The sequence below is a fragment of the Doryrhamphus excisus genome, chromosome 5, assembly GCF_030265055.1.
Source record: "Doryrhamphus excisus isolate RoL2022-K1 chromosome 5, RoL_Dexc_1.0, whole genome shotgun sequence".
Lineage (NCBI taxonomy): Eukaryota > Metazoa > Chordata > Actinopteri > Syngnathiformes > Syngnathidae > Doryrhamphus > Doryrhamphus excisus.
The window spans coordinates 16,780,810-16,799,008 of NC_080470.1; the positions used below are offsets into that span (position 1 = coordinate 16,780,810).

The 18,199-nt window shown below is 46.4% G+C and overlaps 2 protein-coding genes across 4 annotated transcripts in view; one reads left to right on the forward strand and one right to left on the reverse strand.

The window, feature by feature from the left end:
- Positions 1-1,706: 1,706 nt before the first annotated feature.
- ctbs (chitobiase, di-N-acetyl-) lies at positions 1,707-4,451 on the forward strand. Its single transcript, XM_058073450.1, has 7 exons — positions 1,707-1,978; positions 2,809-2,947; positions 3,016-3,224; positions 3,293-3,464; positions 3,530-3,627; positions 3,768-3,929; positions 4,019-4,451. The coding sequence occupies exons 1-7, from the start codon at positions 1,853-1,855 to the stop codon at positions 4,205-4,207; spliced, it is 1,095 nt and encodes a 364-aa protein (XP_057929433.1). The 5' UTR covers positions 1,707-1,852; the 3' UTR covers positions 4,208-4,451.
- Positions 4,452-5,470: 1,019 nt separating this feature from the next.
- Positions 5,471-18,199, reverse strand: part of spata1 (spermatogenesis associated 1) — a 139,993-nt gene continuing 127,264 nt past the window's right edge. For all 3 annotated transcript variants that reach the window (XM_058072923.1, XM_058072921.1, XM_058072922.1), the window contains 3 exons: positions 6,056-6,231; positions 5,875-5,973; positions 5,471-5,806 (listed from right to left, as the gene is read on the reverse strand). In XM_058072923.1, the coding sequence (XP_057928906.1) occupies positions 5,681-5,806; positions 5,875-5,973; positions 6,056-6,231 (401 nt within the window). In that variant the 3' untranslated portion in view covers positions 5,471-5,680. The remainder of the gene's footprint in view (positions 5,807-5,874; positions 5,974-6,055; positions 6,232-18,199) is intronic.

Here is an 18,199-nt window from a genome sequence, read left to right on the forward strand (position 1 = left end):
CAAATACATCGACATAAAAACAATATACACAACACAGATAACCAAATCTTAAACTAAACAACACATTTTGTCTACAGCTCTTTGACTAAACTTACCCTCGTCAATGCCAACCACGTTGTGTGGCAAAGAGAGGGAGTGCTTCCGTAGCTGGGGCCAACTACGGAAGCCCGGGAGAAGCAGAAGTGAAAAGATAAAATAAACACACATACAAAGAAAGCAATGAATTAGAGTAAACAAGATAGGAAAAATAAATAACTCATTGAGATAAAATTCACACAACTAAATAATAATATTCACACATTTAGAAAATAAATAATAAAGTGCATTTTTAACTCCGTTACATATGGCACATGTCCACATGTGCCACGTCCAAAAAAGCACTCCACTCGCTCAGAGAAGGCCTCCGAAGAGCGTTTTGGCACTTATGGAACACATGTAGTGTGATGTGCTTTATTGCTTGTTACACACAACCATTGTTCGCAAATGTACTTTATTCAATCTGAAAAAAATTGTGAGCAAAGGATGATACGGCGGGTCATAGTGAGCCAGCAAAAGGTGCCAGGAGGCTCATTCCAAATGTGCCTGACGCAGCTTCGCATCCCGTTCTATCCGCAACATGACTGACCGCTGTCAGTCACGTCAGCACCGCTGTGGAGTTAGAGCGAAAATGAGACAGTGTTTCACTGGCTGCGATAATGTATTTCAAGCAACCTATAGGCTTTGTGGTCAAAATTTTCTCCATATATGGCACGTGTGTGCCACGTCCCATAAAGCACTCCAGTCGCTCGAAAACAGGAGCGTTGACCGGTATGCTTATGACGTTACAGACCGAAATGATTCAATACCTCCAGCTTCACACGGTGTACATCCGTACAGAGTGAAGGATTTCATGTGTGTTTGACTCCTATTTTTTTGGGTCTCATGTATGTTTATCTCCTATTTTTTGTGTCTCACTCATATAACTATGCACTACATTTAATCAAGTAGAACCAAGCAGCCTTGGGCAAATCACAGGACACATAATCGCTTTCAGGCACATACAGTTCCGCAGCTCTCCTACACATCCACAATTTTGACTAACTACACATAACATGACGTCGGCAGCCGTGGCCTGTCGATAACGGCTGGCTCCACCGCTCCACCCCGCCCGCCCTGGGTTGGTGAGAAGACGTCGGCCGAGGACGGGGGCGGGCACCTGTGATACGCCAGAGATCGACCGACATTTCTTAGCATAATAAAAGCCGGGCAGGGACAGCACTCATTTGCAGCTAGCGGTAAAGTAAAGCCTACGTCTCTGCAGGTGTTAGGGGAAAGACTTATGAGCCCGGAGCTCTGACTGGTCTGAGAGTAAACCATATAACTGACAAGTTCGTTGTCATCTCTTGCCTCCAACACGACACCCACAGGAATCACTGACCTAAGAACAGGAGGTCAAATTCCAACAAGAGAAGGCATTAAAAGTAGCGTGAATGTGGAAAAGACACTCTTTAATGTTGTTAATAATAGGCCGTCTCTGAAATTGTGTTTTTACGTGTATTTGTGCTCTTTATACCACAAACATGTACATCCGGTTTGTTTCTCGTCGGTCACTGTAGCACGAGAACTCTTCCGAGGTTTTCAGTTTTGTTCGACAAGGAAGTCCTGATTAAAACACCTAATGTTTGTTCGTCGATATTACCTTGTTTTGTAAAGTATAGCGTAGCCAACTTAAGAGTTGTCATAAGTGAGTCCTAGATTTTTTTAATATATGTAAAAATTACTGCTAAGGAAATACTTCCGGTTTGTCCCTCGTCGGGCACGAGCTCTTCCGAATTTGTTAGTGGTATTTTAGACGAGGGAGTCCTTATTAAAAATGTCTCCTAATCATTTACTTATTTACTTATTTTTATCGTCGATATTAATGGTGAGCTGGGCCGACGTTTGTCCATGTGAAAGACCCGAGCTCTGTCAGCAGATACGCGATCAAAAAGACTTCGAGGTACTTTTTCAATATTGACAATAAATGACGTGTAACAGCATGGCAGTATTACAGACACCATTCGCATCAACTAGCTTGTTGTTTAAGAAACAAAATGGCAGGTTGGCCTCGAGTGTGTGGTTTAATTTAATGTCATGTAATGTATTGTAACGTATCTTTTTACTTTGAGAACACGTCCTGTTTGTTTTATGGATTTCATGAGTCGCAACTTCCCTTTTTAAACTGCTTTCATTTCCTCCAATACACCAGTAGGTAAAATAAATGCTTGCTATGATCGTTAGTCACTCAAAACAAAGTATTTACTTAAGATATTTGACAACAATTTTATTTTGTTAGTTAAATACAAATTAAATTCAAGTGACAGATTTATTTTGTGCAACCTGTTGGCCCTTGCTCATTGAACTGCAGGTGAATGGATCTTGTAGTTCCACCTTCTTACGCTAGATGGCGTTGTAACTGCTTCTTAACACACCTAATGTTCCATTCCCCTGCAATGAGCAAGGGCCAACAGGATGCACAAAATGTAATCTATTTATTCTCCACATTATTATTATTATTTATTATTATTTATTCATATGAATTTATGAATATTTATCAAATTATTATTTTGAAGATTTTGCAACTTTGTCACTTCTATAGTGACACGTTTATGTCATCTATTTATTCTCCATATTATTATTATATAATATATTATGTTAATAATATATTAATTATAATGTAATAATAATAATAATATGGGAGCCAGGCAACGACATTTCATTGGCAATTTCACTGCTATCAATAAAGGAAGTCTCGCTATCTATCTAAGTGTGACTCGTGTGTTCTCTCAGGTGTTTGTGTTTGATGTGGGGGGAAAGACGTGGAAGTCGTACAACTGGAGTGTAGTGACGACTGTGGCGACATTTGGGAAATATGACGCTGAGCTCATGTGCCACGCTCATTCCCAAGGAGCGCGGGTCGTTCTCAAAGGTACTTTAGTTTTTCTCCTAAATAAGATGACATGGTTGTCTTCATGGTGTGCGTCTTTGGAAAAACAGGTGATGTTCCCCTGGCGTACGTTGTGGACCAAACCAACAGGACAGGCTGGATTACCGAAAAGGTCAACTTGGCCAAAAGTCAATTTATGGATGGGATCAACATCGACATTGAACAAGCAGTAGCCGAAGGCACGCCTGAGTACTTTGCTTTAACAGACCTGGTCAAAGAGACCACAGAGGCTTTCCACAAGGAGATCCCTGGTTCTCAGGTGACCACGTCACTGGCAGCACACCTGTAACGTACCCGTGTACCCGCTGACCCAATTCTCACCTGCAGGTATCCTTCGATGTCGCCTGGTCGCCCAAATGCATCGACAAACGCTGCTACGATTCCGTCAGCATCGCCGAATCCTGCGACTTGGTGTTTGTGATGTCCTACGACGAGCAGAGCCAGATCCTGGGGGACTGCATCGCCATGGCCAACGCCCCCCTCGTTCAAACGCTTAAAGGTTTTTGTTTGACTCACATGTCAAACCCAGTACTGCTGATGACCTCATCGTGTCTCGGTCTCCAGGCTACGATCAGTATTTGAAAATGAATATTGATCCAAAGAAGTTAGTGATGGGTGTGCCATGGTACGGCTATGACTACCCTTGCCTCAACTTTTCCCAGGTAGGACATCCACCTTCTCGGCAGGTCGACACGTACGTACCACATGGGCATATGTAGGGATTAAAGATGGATTGTGTGGCAAATGTTCATCCGAAATTGGTTCTCCTGTGTGTGAATGATTGTGTCTCCTGCTGTGTCAGGATGGAGTGTGTTATATCGCCAGTGTGCCGTTCCGTGGCGCCCCGTGCAGTGACGCTGCCGGAAAGCAGAAGCCGTACAGCTGGATAATGAAGCAGGTGGATAGCTCCTTGTCTGGTCGGCTGTGGGACGACAGGCAGCAGGCTCCCTACTTCAATTACAAGGTTTGTTGTTATCAATCAGGGAAGTTTACTTCCCTGTTGGATTTACTTGGCTGTCAGTCATCTGTGTTTTTGTTTCCCTCCCCTTTCAGGACTCACAAGGACAGATTCATCAAATTTGGTATGATGACCCAGAAAGTATTTGCCTGAAAAGTGGTTATGTCAAATGGAAAGGTTTGCGGGGCGTGGGTATGTGGAACGGTAACATCTTAGACTACAGCGACCATCCTGTTGCTAGGCAGCAGAGCGCCAAGATGTGGAACGCTCTGTTTGGATGCTAGCTAGGCTAAAGTTTACGGCGGGAGACATTTATGTTGTCGTTGCTAAGTCAACAAGTCCTTTTTGTGGCAGCAACACCGCACATTCTTGCACCTCGGACTTTATTCTGGCTTTTATTGCCGCTACCTTTTCAAAACAAGACATTCCACTGCGCTGAAAGAGTGATTCACTCTCTGCACTTTGTTTTAATGACTCTTATTGAGCACCTTTCTGATTTTTACACACAATATACAATAAAAGTTGAAAGTCGAGAAACTCTTTGGCTTTTCTTTGTTGTTTTTTTTGCGCTAACTTTTAAAGAGACACATTCATATTCAATTGTTACAACATTTTTTTTAAATCAATGTTAAATTAAAAAAAATTAAAATTATTTAAAAAGTGAGTTGGTTTTAGCTTAGTTTTACTGATCATTTTCTGCTTCATAAATAATTTTCACAATTTTATATTCATTTATTTAAATGTTTTGGTCCAAAAATAAACTTTTTTTTAATCAATGTGTATTAATTACTCACCAACTACCATGAAAGCGAGGCTCTGCTATGTATACCAGAAACTTCTGGTATACATGTGATGTAAGCAGACACTGACGGTGGTTAACTTGTCTTACAAGAATATTTATGACATGACTCGCCTTCACATTTGTCATCCAGCAAGAAGAAATCTTCGTATTGTAGTAGTATTGGTAAGTTAAGAAGCCAGGTATTTTTTGCTTTTTCATTTACATTTATTTATTATTATGATTTATAATTAGGGATGTTTGATCGTAGTCATTGACTTGTTAACTACTGTTGGCTAAATTACTTTTTAAAAAGCAATTTACAATAGTTATGAATTAAATTCCCCCCCCAAATAATTGAATGAGTAAGGGAATTACTCCTTCCTAAATGTAATTATTGCCTTACTTCTTAGAAAAAGCTGCAAATACGTCCAAGAATGGGAGCTGTTGTGTGCCATTGGGACATTTCAGAAGATGAGGGTAGAGCTCCTTTCTTACAGTGCTCTACCAAAACGCTAGGGGAGCAGTGTTTTCAACGACAGCTCTGTCCACTAGCTGTTTAGCTACCTGTGTATCAGTAGGAAGCCACATGTGGATGTTTGATATCGATATCAGTGCATAATTACTTGCCACATTTCAGTAAATGTGTTGTAACAATGTAAATAGCAATTAATGACATTACTCATCGCTGGAAAGCGAAAATTAAGGAAAACTGAAATATTTTTCATGCCGTTACTCCCACGTTACTGCTGTCAACAACGATACAGGCGAGTAAATTAAGGTTTTAACGGTATTATTTTCAATTATCAAAAATCAGCTACAGGAGTGTCTGTGAACACTAACATTTTATTTTAATGGTAACAAAAGAACAGCTGTGGCTCGGCAACCCCCTAATGTGAGATGGCAGGAGCATGGACATCCAGTTGATGATTGTGTTTTTATATTGTGACTTTCAGATGGACCTCTTCTGGAATTTTGATTATTTGCCTACCGCTGCACTCCCAAAGCTTAAAGGCGCCACGGCCCTGTGATGGCAGGACTGACTCTTCTTCTGGGCCAGCTCCGCCTTCAATCCCCTGAGTTCTGTGGCAGCCTGTTTCCTGAGCTGCAACACAAGTCGAGATGTTTAGCGAAGGTCTCGGTCCAGCCGTTGGACGGGATTCAAGCTTTTACCTTAATTTCTGTCACCAGCTTCATCTTGGCGTCCTCCACGTTCCTCTTCAGGTTGTCAATTTCATGGCTCTCTGTCAATATCTGAATGATGAGCTCATTCTGAAACATGAGATGGAGGAGAAATCCATTCATTAGAAAGCCGCAAATGTTGATGTTTAGCGAAAAAAGTGACATTGGAAACCTTTTCAGAGCATCTGCCTTGTTTTTGTGGCTTGCTTCTGTTGTCTCTGGCGTGCAGCTGGTGCAGGACTTTGTTGTAAAACGTCTCCAGCTCTTGTCGCACGCTCTTCAGAGCCTCTTCTAAAGGGGCGGTGGTCTTCTTGGTATCAAAATACTTCTTCTTCCAGCTGTCACGGGCTTGGAAAATCAGAAGAAATCAGTGTGCTTGGATGGGGTTTGACCAAGTATTTTGGTCCAAGTATACGTGGGACCGATACCACACCTTGGGCTGTACCTCGTTCAGCCAAAATTCAGGACAAAATTCACCTAAATTCTTCTGGAAATAATCCAATTATTGTGTTGGAAGTACTTTTACATTCCTATAAGAAAACATTTTATAATATTACTTATATGTTTGATTTCATCTATTAAAAATGATTTCTGTTTTTTAATTATTTCATTTTTTATTTATTTAAATTTGTTTTGGATTATTTAAATATGAAACAAATGTGAAATTCTAAAATAATTGTCCTTTGTTTTCATTAGAAACAAACATTTAAACATAATTTAATTAGATTGAATTAGACTTAAAAAAATAATTTGTAATTTAAAAAAGTAAAAGTTATTAAAAATGATTAATAATTAAACAATGTGGCCTACAATTATTTGTCATTTTTTATTTTTAGATTGTTCATATCTAAAAAAAAAACCATTTGATTAGTTTAAACCTATTAACCTTAACCCCCCAAAATGTATTATATTATATTATTATATAAATATATAGTTTTGTTCTTTAATTTTTTGTTTTAACAAAATATTATCAAATGTAATTTGATAAATTTATTTCATTTGAACAATACATTAAATAACTTCATTTGTTTTACTGTCATAAATGAAAATATTTCCTAAAAATACATATAAAATTAAAACTGCAAGCAGTGATGAGCGGGCTCGAGCACCCCGACGCGGTCGGGGGTACGCGCGGGTGGGGGGTACGCGCGGGTCGGGGGCGCGCGCGTGTTCGGACGGGCGCGCGGACGCACCGTACGAAAAACGGCGGCGATGGGATAAGCGGTAAGGGAGTTACGGCACTTGCAATTTTCCGCCAGGAGGGGGCGACGCCGGCGGCGAGGCTGGTGCGCGGTCACGTCCCGTCTGGCACCCCGAACCGCCATAAAAAAATTCGCGACGATCGGACCGTGCGGTAGGTACATGCGGCGGATATACGTTTCCGCCTGTGGGTGGCGCTATAAAGTCTATGCGCCCACACGGTAACGGACCGGACGGTACCCCGAACCACCAGAAAAAATTAGGTGCCGATCCGACCGTGCGGAAGGAAGTTACGGCTGATATACATTTCCACCAGTTGGTGGCGCTATAGCGTATGTACACACACTGTCATAGACCAGAGGGTACCCCGAACCACCATAAAAAAATTCGGGCAGATCCGACCATGTGGGAGGAAGTTACGGCAGATATACATTTCCACCAGTTGGTGGCGCTATAGAGTCTATGGACACGCAGATTCAAAGAGTGGAGGGTGACCCGACCGACCAAAAAAAATTTAGAGACGATCCGACCATGTGGACGGAAGTTACGGCTATATACATTTCCACCAGTTGGTGGCGCTATAGTGTCTATGTACACACACAGTCATAGACCAGAGGGTACCCCAAACCACCAGAAAAAAATTGGGGCCGATGCGACCATGTGGAAGGAAGTTACAGCTGATATACATTTCCACCAGTTGGTGGCGCTATAGTGTATGTACACACACAGTCATAGACCAGAGGGTACCCCGAACCACCAGAAAAAAATTTGGGCAGATCGGACCAAGTGGGAGGAAGTGATGGCAGATATACATTTTCACCAGGTGGTGGCGCTATAGAGTCTATGTACACACCCAGTCATAGACTGGAGTACCCTCCCAAACCACCAGAAAAAATTTGGGGCAGATCCGACCATGTGGAAGGAAGTTACAGCTGATATACATATCCACCAGTTGGAGGCGCTATAGCGTATGTACACACACTGTCATAGACCAGAGGGTACCCCGAACCACCAGAAAAAAATTCGGGCAGATCCGACCATGTGGGAGAAAGTTACGGCAGATATAAATTTCCACCAGTTGGTGGCGCTATACAGTCTATGTACACACACAGTCATAGACCAGATGGTACCCCAAACCACCAGAAAAAATTTGGGGCCGATGCGACCATGTGGAAGGAAGTTACAGCTGATATACATTTCCACCAGTTGGTGGCGCTATAGAGTCTATGTACACACCCAGTCATAGACTGGAGGGTATCCCAAACCACCAGAAAAAATTTGGGGCAGATCCGACCATGTGGAAGGAAGTTACAGCTGATATACATTGCCACCAATAGGTGGTCCTATACAGTCTATGTACACACAGTATAACAGACCAGAGATTGACCCAACACACCAAAAAAAATTTCAAGACAATCTGACCATGAATCAGGAAGTTATGGCAGATATACATTTCCACCACTTGGTGGCGCTATAGAGTCCATATACACAAACAGTCACAGACTGGAGGGTGACCGAACCCACCCAAAAAAATTAGGAGACAATCCGACCATGCGTGAGGAAGTTACAGCAGATATACATTTCCACCAGTTGGTGGCGCTATAGAGTCTATGTACACACACAGTCATAGACCAGAGGGTACCCCAAACCACCAGAAAAAATTTGGGACCGATCCGACCATGTGGAAGGAAGTTACGGCAGATATACATTTTCACCAGTTGGTGGCGGTATAGAGTCTATGTACACACACAGTCACAGAGTGGAGGGTGACCCAACCCAGCAAAAAAAATTTGGGACCGATCCGACCATGTGGAAGGAAGATACGGCTGATATTCATTTCCACCAGTTGGTGGCGCTCTAGAGTCTATGTACACACAGTATAACAGACCAGAGATTGACCCAACCCAGCCAAAAAAATGTGGAGACGATCCGACCATGCATAAGGAAGTTACGGCAGATATACATTTTCGCCAGTTGGTGGCGCTATACAGTCTATGTACACACACAGTCATAGACCAGAGGGTACCCCAAACCACCAGAAAAAATTTGGGGCCGATCCGACCATGTGGAAGGAAGTTACAGCTGATGTACATTTCCACCAGTTGGTGGCGCTATACAGTCTATGTACACACAGTGTAACAGACCAGAGATTGACCCAAGACACCAAAAAAAATTTCAAGAGAATCTGACCATGAATCAGGAAGTTACAGCAGATATACATTTCCACCAGTTGGTGGCGCTGTGTTTTGAACATGGGTTCTGGAGCGTTAGGTGCGTCCTGTCATGATAGACTTCTCCACCGAAAATCATAGTGATACGTGCCACGGGTGGCGAGGGATAATGAATTGAAACTTCTAGGTGGCGCTAGTGTGTCAATTTAGATTGGTGTCACATGGGAGCACCACCAGGGCGCTCAGGCCTGGATTCTGACCTTACGTGTAAGATTTCAGCAGCCTGTGACCTTCTGCGGGCAAATTATGAGCCTTCGATGGTCAATGGCGAAGGCTGACCATTCGCCGTGGCCACGCCCACCACATGTGCTTTACACACCTCACAGTCCATCGACTGACATCATCAGTCTGTCAGTCAAACTGTGTATTGACTTTGATGTACATTGCTTCAAGGCAAGGCCAGACACCAGGCAGGGCCAGATAAGGTAAAAGTTAAGGTTAAAGTAAAAGTTTGGTGGCGTGCCACGCCCACATCCTAAGTAGCAGCCCAAAATCCTTCGCAATTTAACGTGGGCCATCCGTCTAGTGTCCGTTGATGCTACAACGGACTCATTCGGTCAAACCCCCTAGGAGGAGTTCGTCGAGATACGACCCCTACATCCTCCCCCAAATGGCCGCCGCCACCTAAAATGGCCGACTTCCTGTTGGTTTTTGAACATGGGTTCTTGAGACTTTTTTGTGCGTCCTGTCACGAGTGATGTCTCCTCCGAAAATCATGCCCATACGTGCAACGGGAGGCGAGGGATAATTATTTTAAAACTTGTAGGTGGCGCTAGTGAGTCAGTTTGGCTTGGTTTCAAATGGGGGCCCCACCAGGGCCCTCAGGCCTGGAATCTGCCCCCCCTTATGAGTTTTCAAGCACATGCGATCTTCTGCGGGCGAATGATGACCCTTTCTTTGTAAACGGCGAGGCCTGAGCATTCGCCGCCAGGCCACGCCCACCACGTGCGCTTTTCCTGCATCATGCTCCATCAACAGGCTTCACCAGGCTGTCAGGCAGTGACCTTGTGACCTCGGTGTTCATCTGATGAATCTCCTGCCAGAAAAGGCCTCATGTAGATGACACGCCTTTAGCCTGTCGCCAATAGGTGGCGCTGCGACGAAATCAGGAAGTGACCTACAGGGACCTTCGGGGCGGGAACATGATCACATGTACCAAGTATGATGAAGATCTGACCACGTGGAGCCAAGTTATTCACGTCTACAGTTACGCTCAGCGTGCAAGGCCCGGACAAATGAAAAAGGGCAAAATTTGGGGGCGTGCCACGCCCACATCGTATGGAATATCCCAAAATCCTTCGCAATTTAACGTCGGCCATCCGTCTAGTGTCCGTTGATGCAACAACGGACTCATTCGGTCAAACCCCCTAGGAGGAGTTCGTCGAGATACGACCCCAACTTCTGGCCCGAAAAAGGCCGGCGCCATCCAAAATGGCCGACTTCCTGTTCGTTTTCCAATATGGGTTCTTGAGACTTTTTGGTCCGTCCTGTCACGATAGACGTCTCCACCAAGTTTCGTGACGATCGGTGAAAGTGGTGGCGGGGGCTAATTTTTTTTAAAATTCAAGGTGGCGCTAGAGAGCCAATTTTGGGACATTATATTTGAAACCCATAAAATATCAAATTTTTCGCCAGACCTGATGCGCTCGCCAAATTTGGTGAGTTTTCGGGCATGTTCAGGCCCTCAAAAAGGCCGTCATTTCGTCAGAATAATAATAATAATAATTAAAACTGCAAGCAGTGATGAGCGGGCTCGAGCACCCCGACGCGGTCGGGGGTACGCGCGGGTCGTACATCACATGGTAACGGACCGGAGGGTACCCCGAACCACCAGAAAAAATTAGGTGCGGATCCGACCGTGCGGAAGGACGTTACGGCTGATATTCATTTCCACCAGTTGGTGGTGCTATAGCGTATGTACACACACTGTCATAGACCAGAGGGTACCCCGAACCACCAGAAAAAAATTCGGGCAGATCCGACCATGTGGGAGGAAGTTACGGCAGATATACATTTCCTCCAGTTGGTGGCGCTATAGAGTCTATGGACACGCAGATCCAAAGAGTGGAGGGTGACCCGACCGACCAAAAAAATTTTAGAGACGATCCGACCATGTGGAAGGAAGTTACGGCTATATACATTTCCACCAGTTGGTGGCGCTATAGCGTATGTACACACACTGTCATAGACCAGAGGATACCTTGAACCACCAGAAAAAAATTCGGGCAGATCCGACCATGTGGGAGAAAGTTACGGCAGATATAAATTTCCACCAGTTGGTGGCGCTATACAGTCTATGTACACACACAGTCATAGACCAGAGGGTACCCCAAACCGCCAGAAAAAATTTGGTGCCGATCCGACTATGTGGAAGGAAGTTACGGCAGATATACATTTCCACCAGTTGGTGGCGCTATAGCGTATGTACACACACTGTCATAGACCAGAGGGTACCCCGAAACACTAGAAAAAAATTCGGGCAGATCCGACCATGTGGGAGGAAGTTACGGCAGATATACATTTCCACTAGTTGGTGGCGCTATAGAGTCTATGTACACACACAGTCATAGACCAGAGGGTACCCCAAACCACCAGAAAAAAATTCGGGCAGATTCGACCATGTGGGAGAAAGTTACGGCAGATATACATTTCCACCAGTTGGTGGCGCTATACAGTCTATGTACACACACAGTCATAGACCAGAGGGTACCCCAGACCACCAGAAAAAATTTGGGCCTGATCCGACCATGTGGAAGGAAGTTACGGCTATATACATTTCCACCAGTTGGTGGCGCTATAGAGTGTATGTACACACACAGTCATAGACCAGAGGGTACCCCAAACCACCAGAAAAAATTTGGGACCGATCCGACCATGTGGAAGGAAGTTACGGCAGATATACATTTTCACCAGTTGGTGGCGCTATAGAGTCTATGTACACACACAGTCACAGAGTGGAGGGTGACCCAACCCAGCAAAACAAATTTGGGACCGATCCGACCATGTGGAAGGAAGATACGGCTGATATACATTTCCACCAGTTGGTGGCGCTATAGAGTCTATGTACACACAGTATAACAGACCAGAGATTGACCCAACACACCAAAAAAAATTTCAAGACAATCTGACCATGAATCAGGAAGTTACGGCAGATATACATTTCCACCAGTTGGTGGCGCTGTGTTTTGAACATGGGTTCTGGAGCGTTAGTTGCGTCCTGTCATGATAGACGTCTCCACCGAAAATCATAGTGATACGTGCAACGGGTGGCGAGGGATAATGAATTGAAACTTCTAGGTGGCGCTAGTGTGTCAATTTAGATTGGTGTCACATGGGAGCACCACCAGGGCGCTCAGGCCTGGATTCTGACCTTACGTGTAAGATTTCAGCAGCCTGTGACCTTCTGCGGGCAAAATATGAGCCTTCGATGGTCAATGGCGAACGCTGACCATTCGCCGTGGCCACGCCCACCACATGTGCTTTACACACATCATAGTCCATCGACTGACATCATCAGTCTGTCAGTCAAACTGTGTATTGACTTTGATGTACATTGCTTCAAGGCAAGGCCAGACACCAGGCAGGGCCAGATAAGGTAAAAGTTAAGGTTAAAGTAAAAGTTTGGTGGCGTGCCACGCCCACATCCTAAGTAGCAGCCCAAAATCCTTCGCAATTTAACGTGGGCCATCCGTCTAGTGTCCGTTGATGCCACAACGGACTCATTCGGTCAAACCCCCTAGGAGGAGTTCGTCGAGATACGACCCCTACATCCTCCCCCAAATGGCCGCCGCCACCTAAAATGGCCGACTTCCTGTTGGTATTTGAACATGGGTTCTTGAGACTTTTTTTGTGCGTCCTGTCACGAGTGATGTCTCCTCCGAAAATCATGCCCATACGTGCAACGGGAGGCGAGGGATAATTATTTTAAAACTTGTAGGTGGCGCTAGTGAGTCAATTTGGCTTGGTTTAAAATGGGGGCCCCACCAGGGCCCTCAGGCCTGGAATCTGCCCCCCCTTATGAGTTTTCAAGCACATGCGACCTTCTGCCGGCGAATGATGACCCTTTCTTTGTAAACGGCGAGGCCTGAGCATTCGCCGCCAGGCCACGCCCACCACGTGCGCTTTTCCTGCATCATGGTCCATCAACAGGCTTCACCAGGCTGTCAGGCAGTGACTTTGTGACCTCGGTGTTCATCTGATGAATCTACTGGCAGAAAAGGCCTCATGTAGATCACACGCCTTTAGCCTGTCGCCAATAGGTGGCGCTGCGACGAAATCAGGAAGTGACCTACGGGGACCTTCGGGGCGGGGCCATGATCACATGTACCAAGTATGATGAAGATCTGACCACGTGGAGCCAAGTTATTCACGTCTACAGTTACGCTCAGCGTGCAAGGCCCGGGCAGATGAAAAAGGGCAAATTTTGGGGGCGTGCCACGCCCACATCGTACGGAATATCCCAAAATCCTTCGCAATTTAACGTCGGCCATCCGTCTAGTGTCCGTTGATGCAACAACGGACTCATTCGGTCAAACCCCCTAGGAGGAGTTCGTCGAGATACGACCCCTACTCCTGGCCCGAAAAAGGCCGCCGCCATCCAAAATGGCCGACTTCCTGTTCGTTTTGCAATATGGGTTCTTGAGACTTTTTGGTCCGTCCTGTCACGATAGACGTCTCCACCAAGTTTCGTGACGATCGATGAAACTGATGGCGGGGGCCAATTTTTTTTAAATTTCAAGGTGGCGCTAGAGAGCCAATTTTGGAACATTATATTTGTAACCCATAAAATATCAAATTTTTCGCCAGACCTGATGCGCTGGGCAAATTTGGTGAGTTTTCGGGCATGTTAAGGCCCTCAAAATGGCGCTCAAAGGCGCGGAAGAATAATAATAATAATAATTAAAACTGCAAGCAGTGATGAGCGGGCTCGAGCACCCCGACGCGGTCGGGGGTACGCGCGGGTCGGGGGTACGCGCGGTTCGGGGGCGTGCGCGTGTCCGGACGGGCGCGTGGACGCGCCGTATGAAAAACCGCGGCGATGGGATAAGCGGTAAGGGAGTTACGGCACATGCAATTTTCTGCCAGGAGGGGGCGACGCTGGCGGCGAGGCTGGTGCGCGGTCACGTCCCGTCCGGCGCCCCGAACCGCCATAAAAAAATTCGCGACGATCGGACCGTGCGGTAGGTACTTGCGGCGGATATACGTTTCCGCCTGTGGGTGGCGCTATACAGTCTATGCGCCCACACGGTAACGGACCGGAGGGTACCCCGAACGACCAGAAAAAATTAGGTGCCGATCCGACCGTGCGGAAGGAAGTTACGGCTGATATACAGTTCCACCAGTTGGTGGCGCTATAGCGTATGTACACACACTGTCATCGACCAGAGGGTACCCCGAACCGCCGGAAAAAAATTCGGGCAGATCCGACCATGTGGGAGGAAGTTACGGCAGATATACATTTCCACCAGTCGGTGGCGCTATAGATTCTATGGACACGCAGATTCAAAGAGTGGAGGGTGACCCGACTGACCAAAAAAAATTTTGAGACGATCAGACCATGTGGAAGGAAGTTACAGCTATATACATTTCCACCAGTTGGTGGCGCTATAGAGTCTATGTACACACACAGTCATAGACCAGAGGGTACCCCGAACCACCAGAAAAAATTAAGGGCCGATCCGACCATGTGGAAGGAAGTTACAGCTGATATACATTTCCACCAATTGGTGGCGCTATACAGTCTATGTACACACAGTATAACAGACCAGAGATTGACCCAACACACCAAAAAAAAATTCAAGACAATCTGACCATGAATCAGGAAGTTACGGCATATATACATTTCCACCAGTTGGTGGCGCTGTGTTTTGAACATGGGTTCTGGAGCGTTAGGTGCGTCCTGTCATTATAGACTTCTCCACCGAAAATCATAGTGATACGTGCAACGGGTGGCGAGGGATAATGATTTGAAACTTCTAGGTGGCGCTAGTGTGTCAATTTAGATTGGTGTCACATGGGAGCACCACCAGGGCGCTCAGGCCTGGATTCTGACCTTACGTGTAAGATTTCAGCAGCCTGTGACCTTCTGCGGGCGAAATATGAGCCTTCGATGGTCAATGGCGAAGGCTGACCATTCGCCGTGGCCACGCCCACCACATGTGCTTTACACACATCACAGTCCATCGACTGACATCATCAGTCTGTCAGTCAAACTGTGTATTGACTTTGATGTACATTGCTTCAAGGCAAGGCCAGACACCAGGCAGGGCCAGATAAGGTAAAAGTTAAGGTTAAAGTAAAAGTTTGGTGGCGTGCCACGCCCACATCCTAAGTAGCAGCCCAAAATCCTTCGCAATTTAACGTGGGCCATCCGTCTAGTGTCCGTTGATGCTACAACGGACTCATTCGGTCAAACCCCCTAGGAGGAGTTCGTCGAGATACGACCCCTACATCCTCCCCCAAATGGCCGCCGCCACCTAAAATGGCCGACTTCCTGTTGGTTTTTGAACATGGGTTCTTGAGACTTTCTTTGTGCGTCCTGTCACGAGTGATGTCTCCTCCGAAAATCATGCCCATACGTGCAACGGGAGGCGAGGGATAATTATTTTAAAACTTGTAGGTGGCGCTAGTGAGTCAATTTGGCTTGGTTGCAAATGGGGGCCCCACCAGGGCCCCCAGGCCTGGAATCTGCCCCCCCTTATAAGTTTTCAAGCACATGCGACCTTCTGCGGGCGAATGATGACCCTTTCTTTGTAAACGGTGAGGCCTGAGCATTCGCCGCCAGGCCACGCCCACCACGTGCGCTTTTCCTGCATCATGGTCCATCAACAGGCTTCACCAGGCTGTCAGGCAGTGACCTTGTGACCTCGGTGTTGATCTGATGAATCTCCTGCCAGAAAAGGCCTCATGTAGATGACACGCCTTTAGCCTGTCGCCAATAGGTGGCGCTGCGACAAAATCAGGAAGTGACCTACGGGGACCTTCGGGGCGGGGCCATGATCACATGTACCAAGTATGATGAAGATCTGACCATGTGGAGGCAAGTTATTCACGTCTACAGTTACGCTCAGCGTGCAAGGCCCGGGCAGATGAAAAAGGGCAAAATTTGGGGGCGTGCCACGCCCACATCGTATGGAATATCCCAAAATCCTTCGCAATTTAACGTCGGCCAGCCGTCTAGTGTCCGTTGATGCAACAACGGACTCATTCGGTCAAACCCCCTAGGAGGAGTTCGTCGAGATACGACCCCAACTTCTTGCCCGAAAAAGGCCGGCGCCATCCAAAATGGCCGACTTCCTGTTCGTTTTGCAATATGGGTTCTTGAGACTTTTTGGTCCGTCCTGTCACGATAGACGTCTCCACCAAGTTTCGTGACGATCGGTGAAACTGGTGGTGGGGGCCAATTTTTTTTAAATTTCAAGGTGGCGCTAGAGAGCCAATTTTGGAACATTGTATTTGAAACCCATAAAATATCAAATTTTTCGCCAGACCTGATGCGCTCGCCAAATTTGGTGAGTTTTCGGGCATGTTAAGGCCCTCAAAATGGCGCTCAAAGGCGGAGAAGAATAATAATAATAATAATAATAAGAAGAAAAAGAAACGGAACGATTACAATAGGGCTTTCGCACTGGTCAGTGCTCGAGCCCTAATAATAAGAAAAAGAAACGGAACGATTACAATAGGGCTTTCGCACTGGTCAGTGCTCGAGCCCTAATTAAAACTGCAAGCAGTGATGAGCGGGCTCGAGCACCCCGACGCGGTCGGGGGTACGCGCGGGTCGGGGGTACGCGCGGGTCGGGGGTGCGCGCGTGTCCGGACGGGCGCGCGGACGCGCCGTACGAAAAACCGCGGCGATGGGATAAGCGGTAAGGGAGTTACGGCACTTGCAATTTTCCGCCAGGAGGGGGCGACGCCGGCGGCGAGGCGGGTGCGCGGTCACGTCCCGTCCGACGCCACGAACAGCCATAAAAAAATTCCCAACGATCGGACCGTGCGGTAGGTACTTGCGGCGGATATACATTTCCGCCTGTGGGTGGCGCTATACAGTCTATGCGCCCACACGGTAACGGACCGGAGGGTACCCCGAACCACCAGAAAAAATTAGGTGCCGATCCGACCGTGCGGAAGGAAGTTACGGCAGATATACATTTCCACCAGTTGGTGGCGCTATAGCGTATGTACACACACTGTCATAGACCAGAGGGTACCTCGAACCACCGGAAAAAAATTCGGGCCGATCCGACCATGTGGGAGGAAGTTAGGGCAGATATACATTTTCACCAGTTGGTGGCGCTATAGAGTCTATATACACACCCGGTCACAGAGTGGAGGGTGACCCAACCCAGCAAAAAAACTGTGGAGACGATCCGACCATGCATAAGGAAGTTACGGCAGATATACATTTTCACCAGTTGGTGGCGCTATACAGTCTATGTACACACACAGTCATAGACCAGAGGGTACCCCAAACCACCAGAAAAAATTTGGGACTGATCCGACCATGTGGAAGGACGTTGCGGCAGATATACATTTCCACCAGTTGGTGGCGCTATAGTGTATGTACACACACAGTCATAGACCAGAGGGTACCCCAGACCACCAGAAAAAATTTGGGGCCGATCCGACCATGTGGAAGGAAGTGACGGCTATATACATTTTCACCAGTTGGTGGCGCTATAGAGTCTATGTACACACAGTATAACAGACCAGAGATTGACCCAACACACCAAAAAAAATTTCAAGACAATCTGACCATGAATCAGGAAGTTACAGCAGATATACATTTCCACCAGTTGGTGGCGCTATAGAATCTATATACACACACGGTCACAGACTGGAGGGTGACCGAACCCACCCAAAAAAATTTGGAGACGATCCGACCATGT

Bases quoted from the DNA above. Each gene is read 5' to 3' on its own strand.
- ctbs (XM_058073450.1), top strand. From the start codon at position 1,853: ATGTCTCCTAATCATTTACTTATTTACTTATTTTTATCGTCGATATTA. The intron at 2,948-3,015 runs GTACTTTAGTTT...TTGGAAAAACAG, and splicing joins AGCGCGGGTCGTTCTCAAAG to GTGATGTTCCCCTGGCGTAC. The intron at 3,225-3,292 runs GTGACCACGTCA...TCTCACCTGCAG, and splicing joins AGGAGATCCCTGGTTCTCAG to GTATCCTTCGATGTCGCCTG.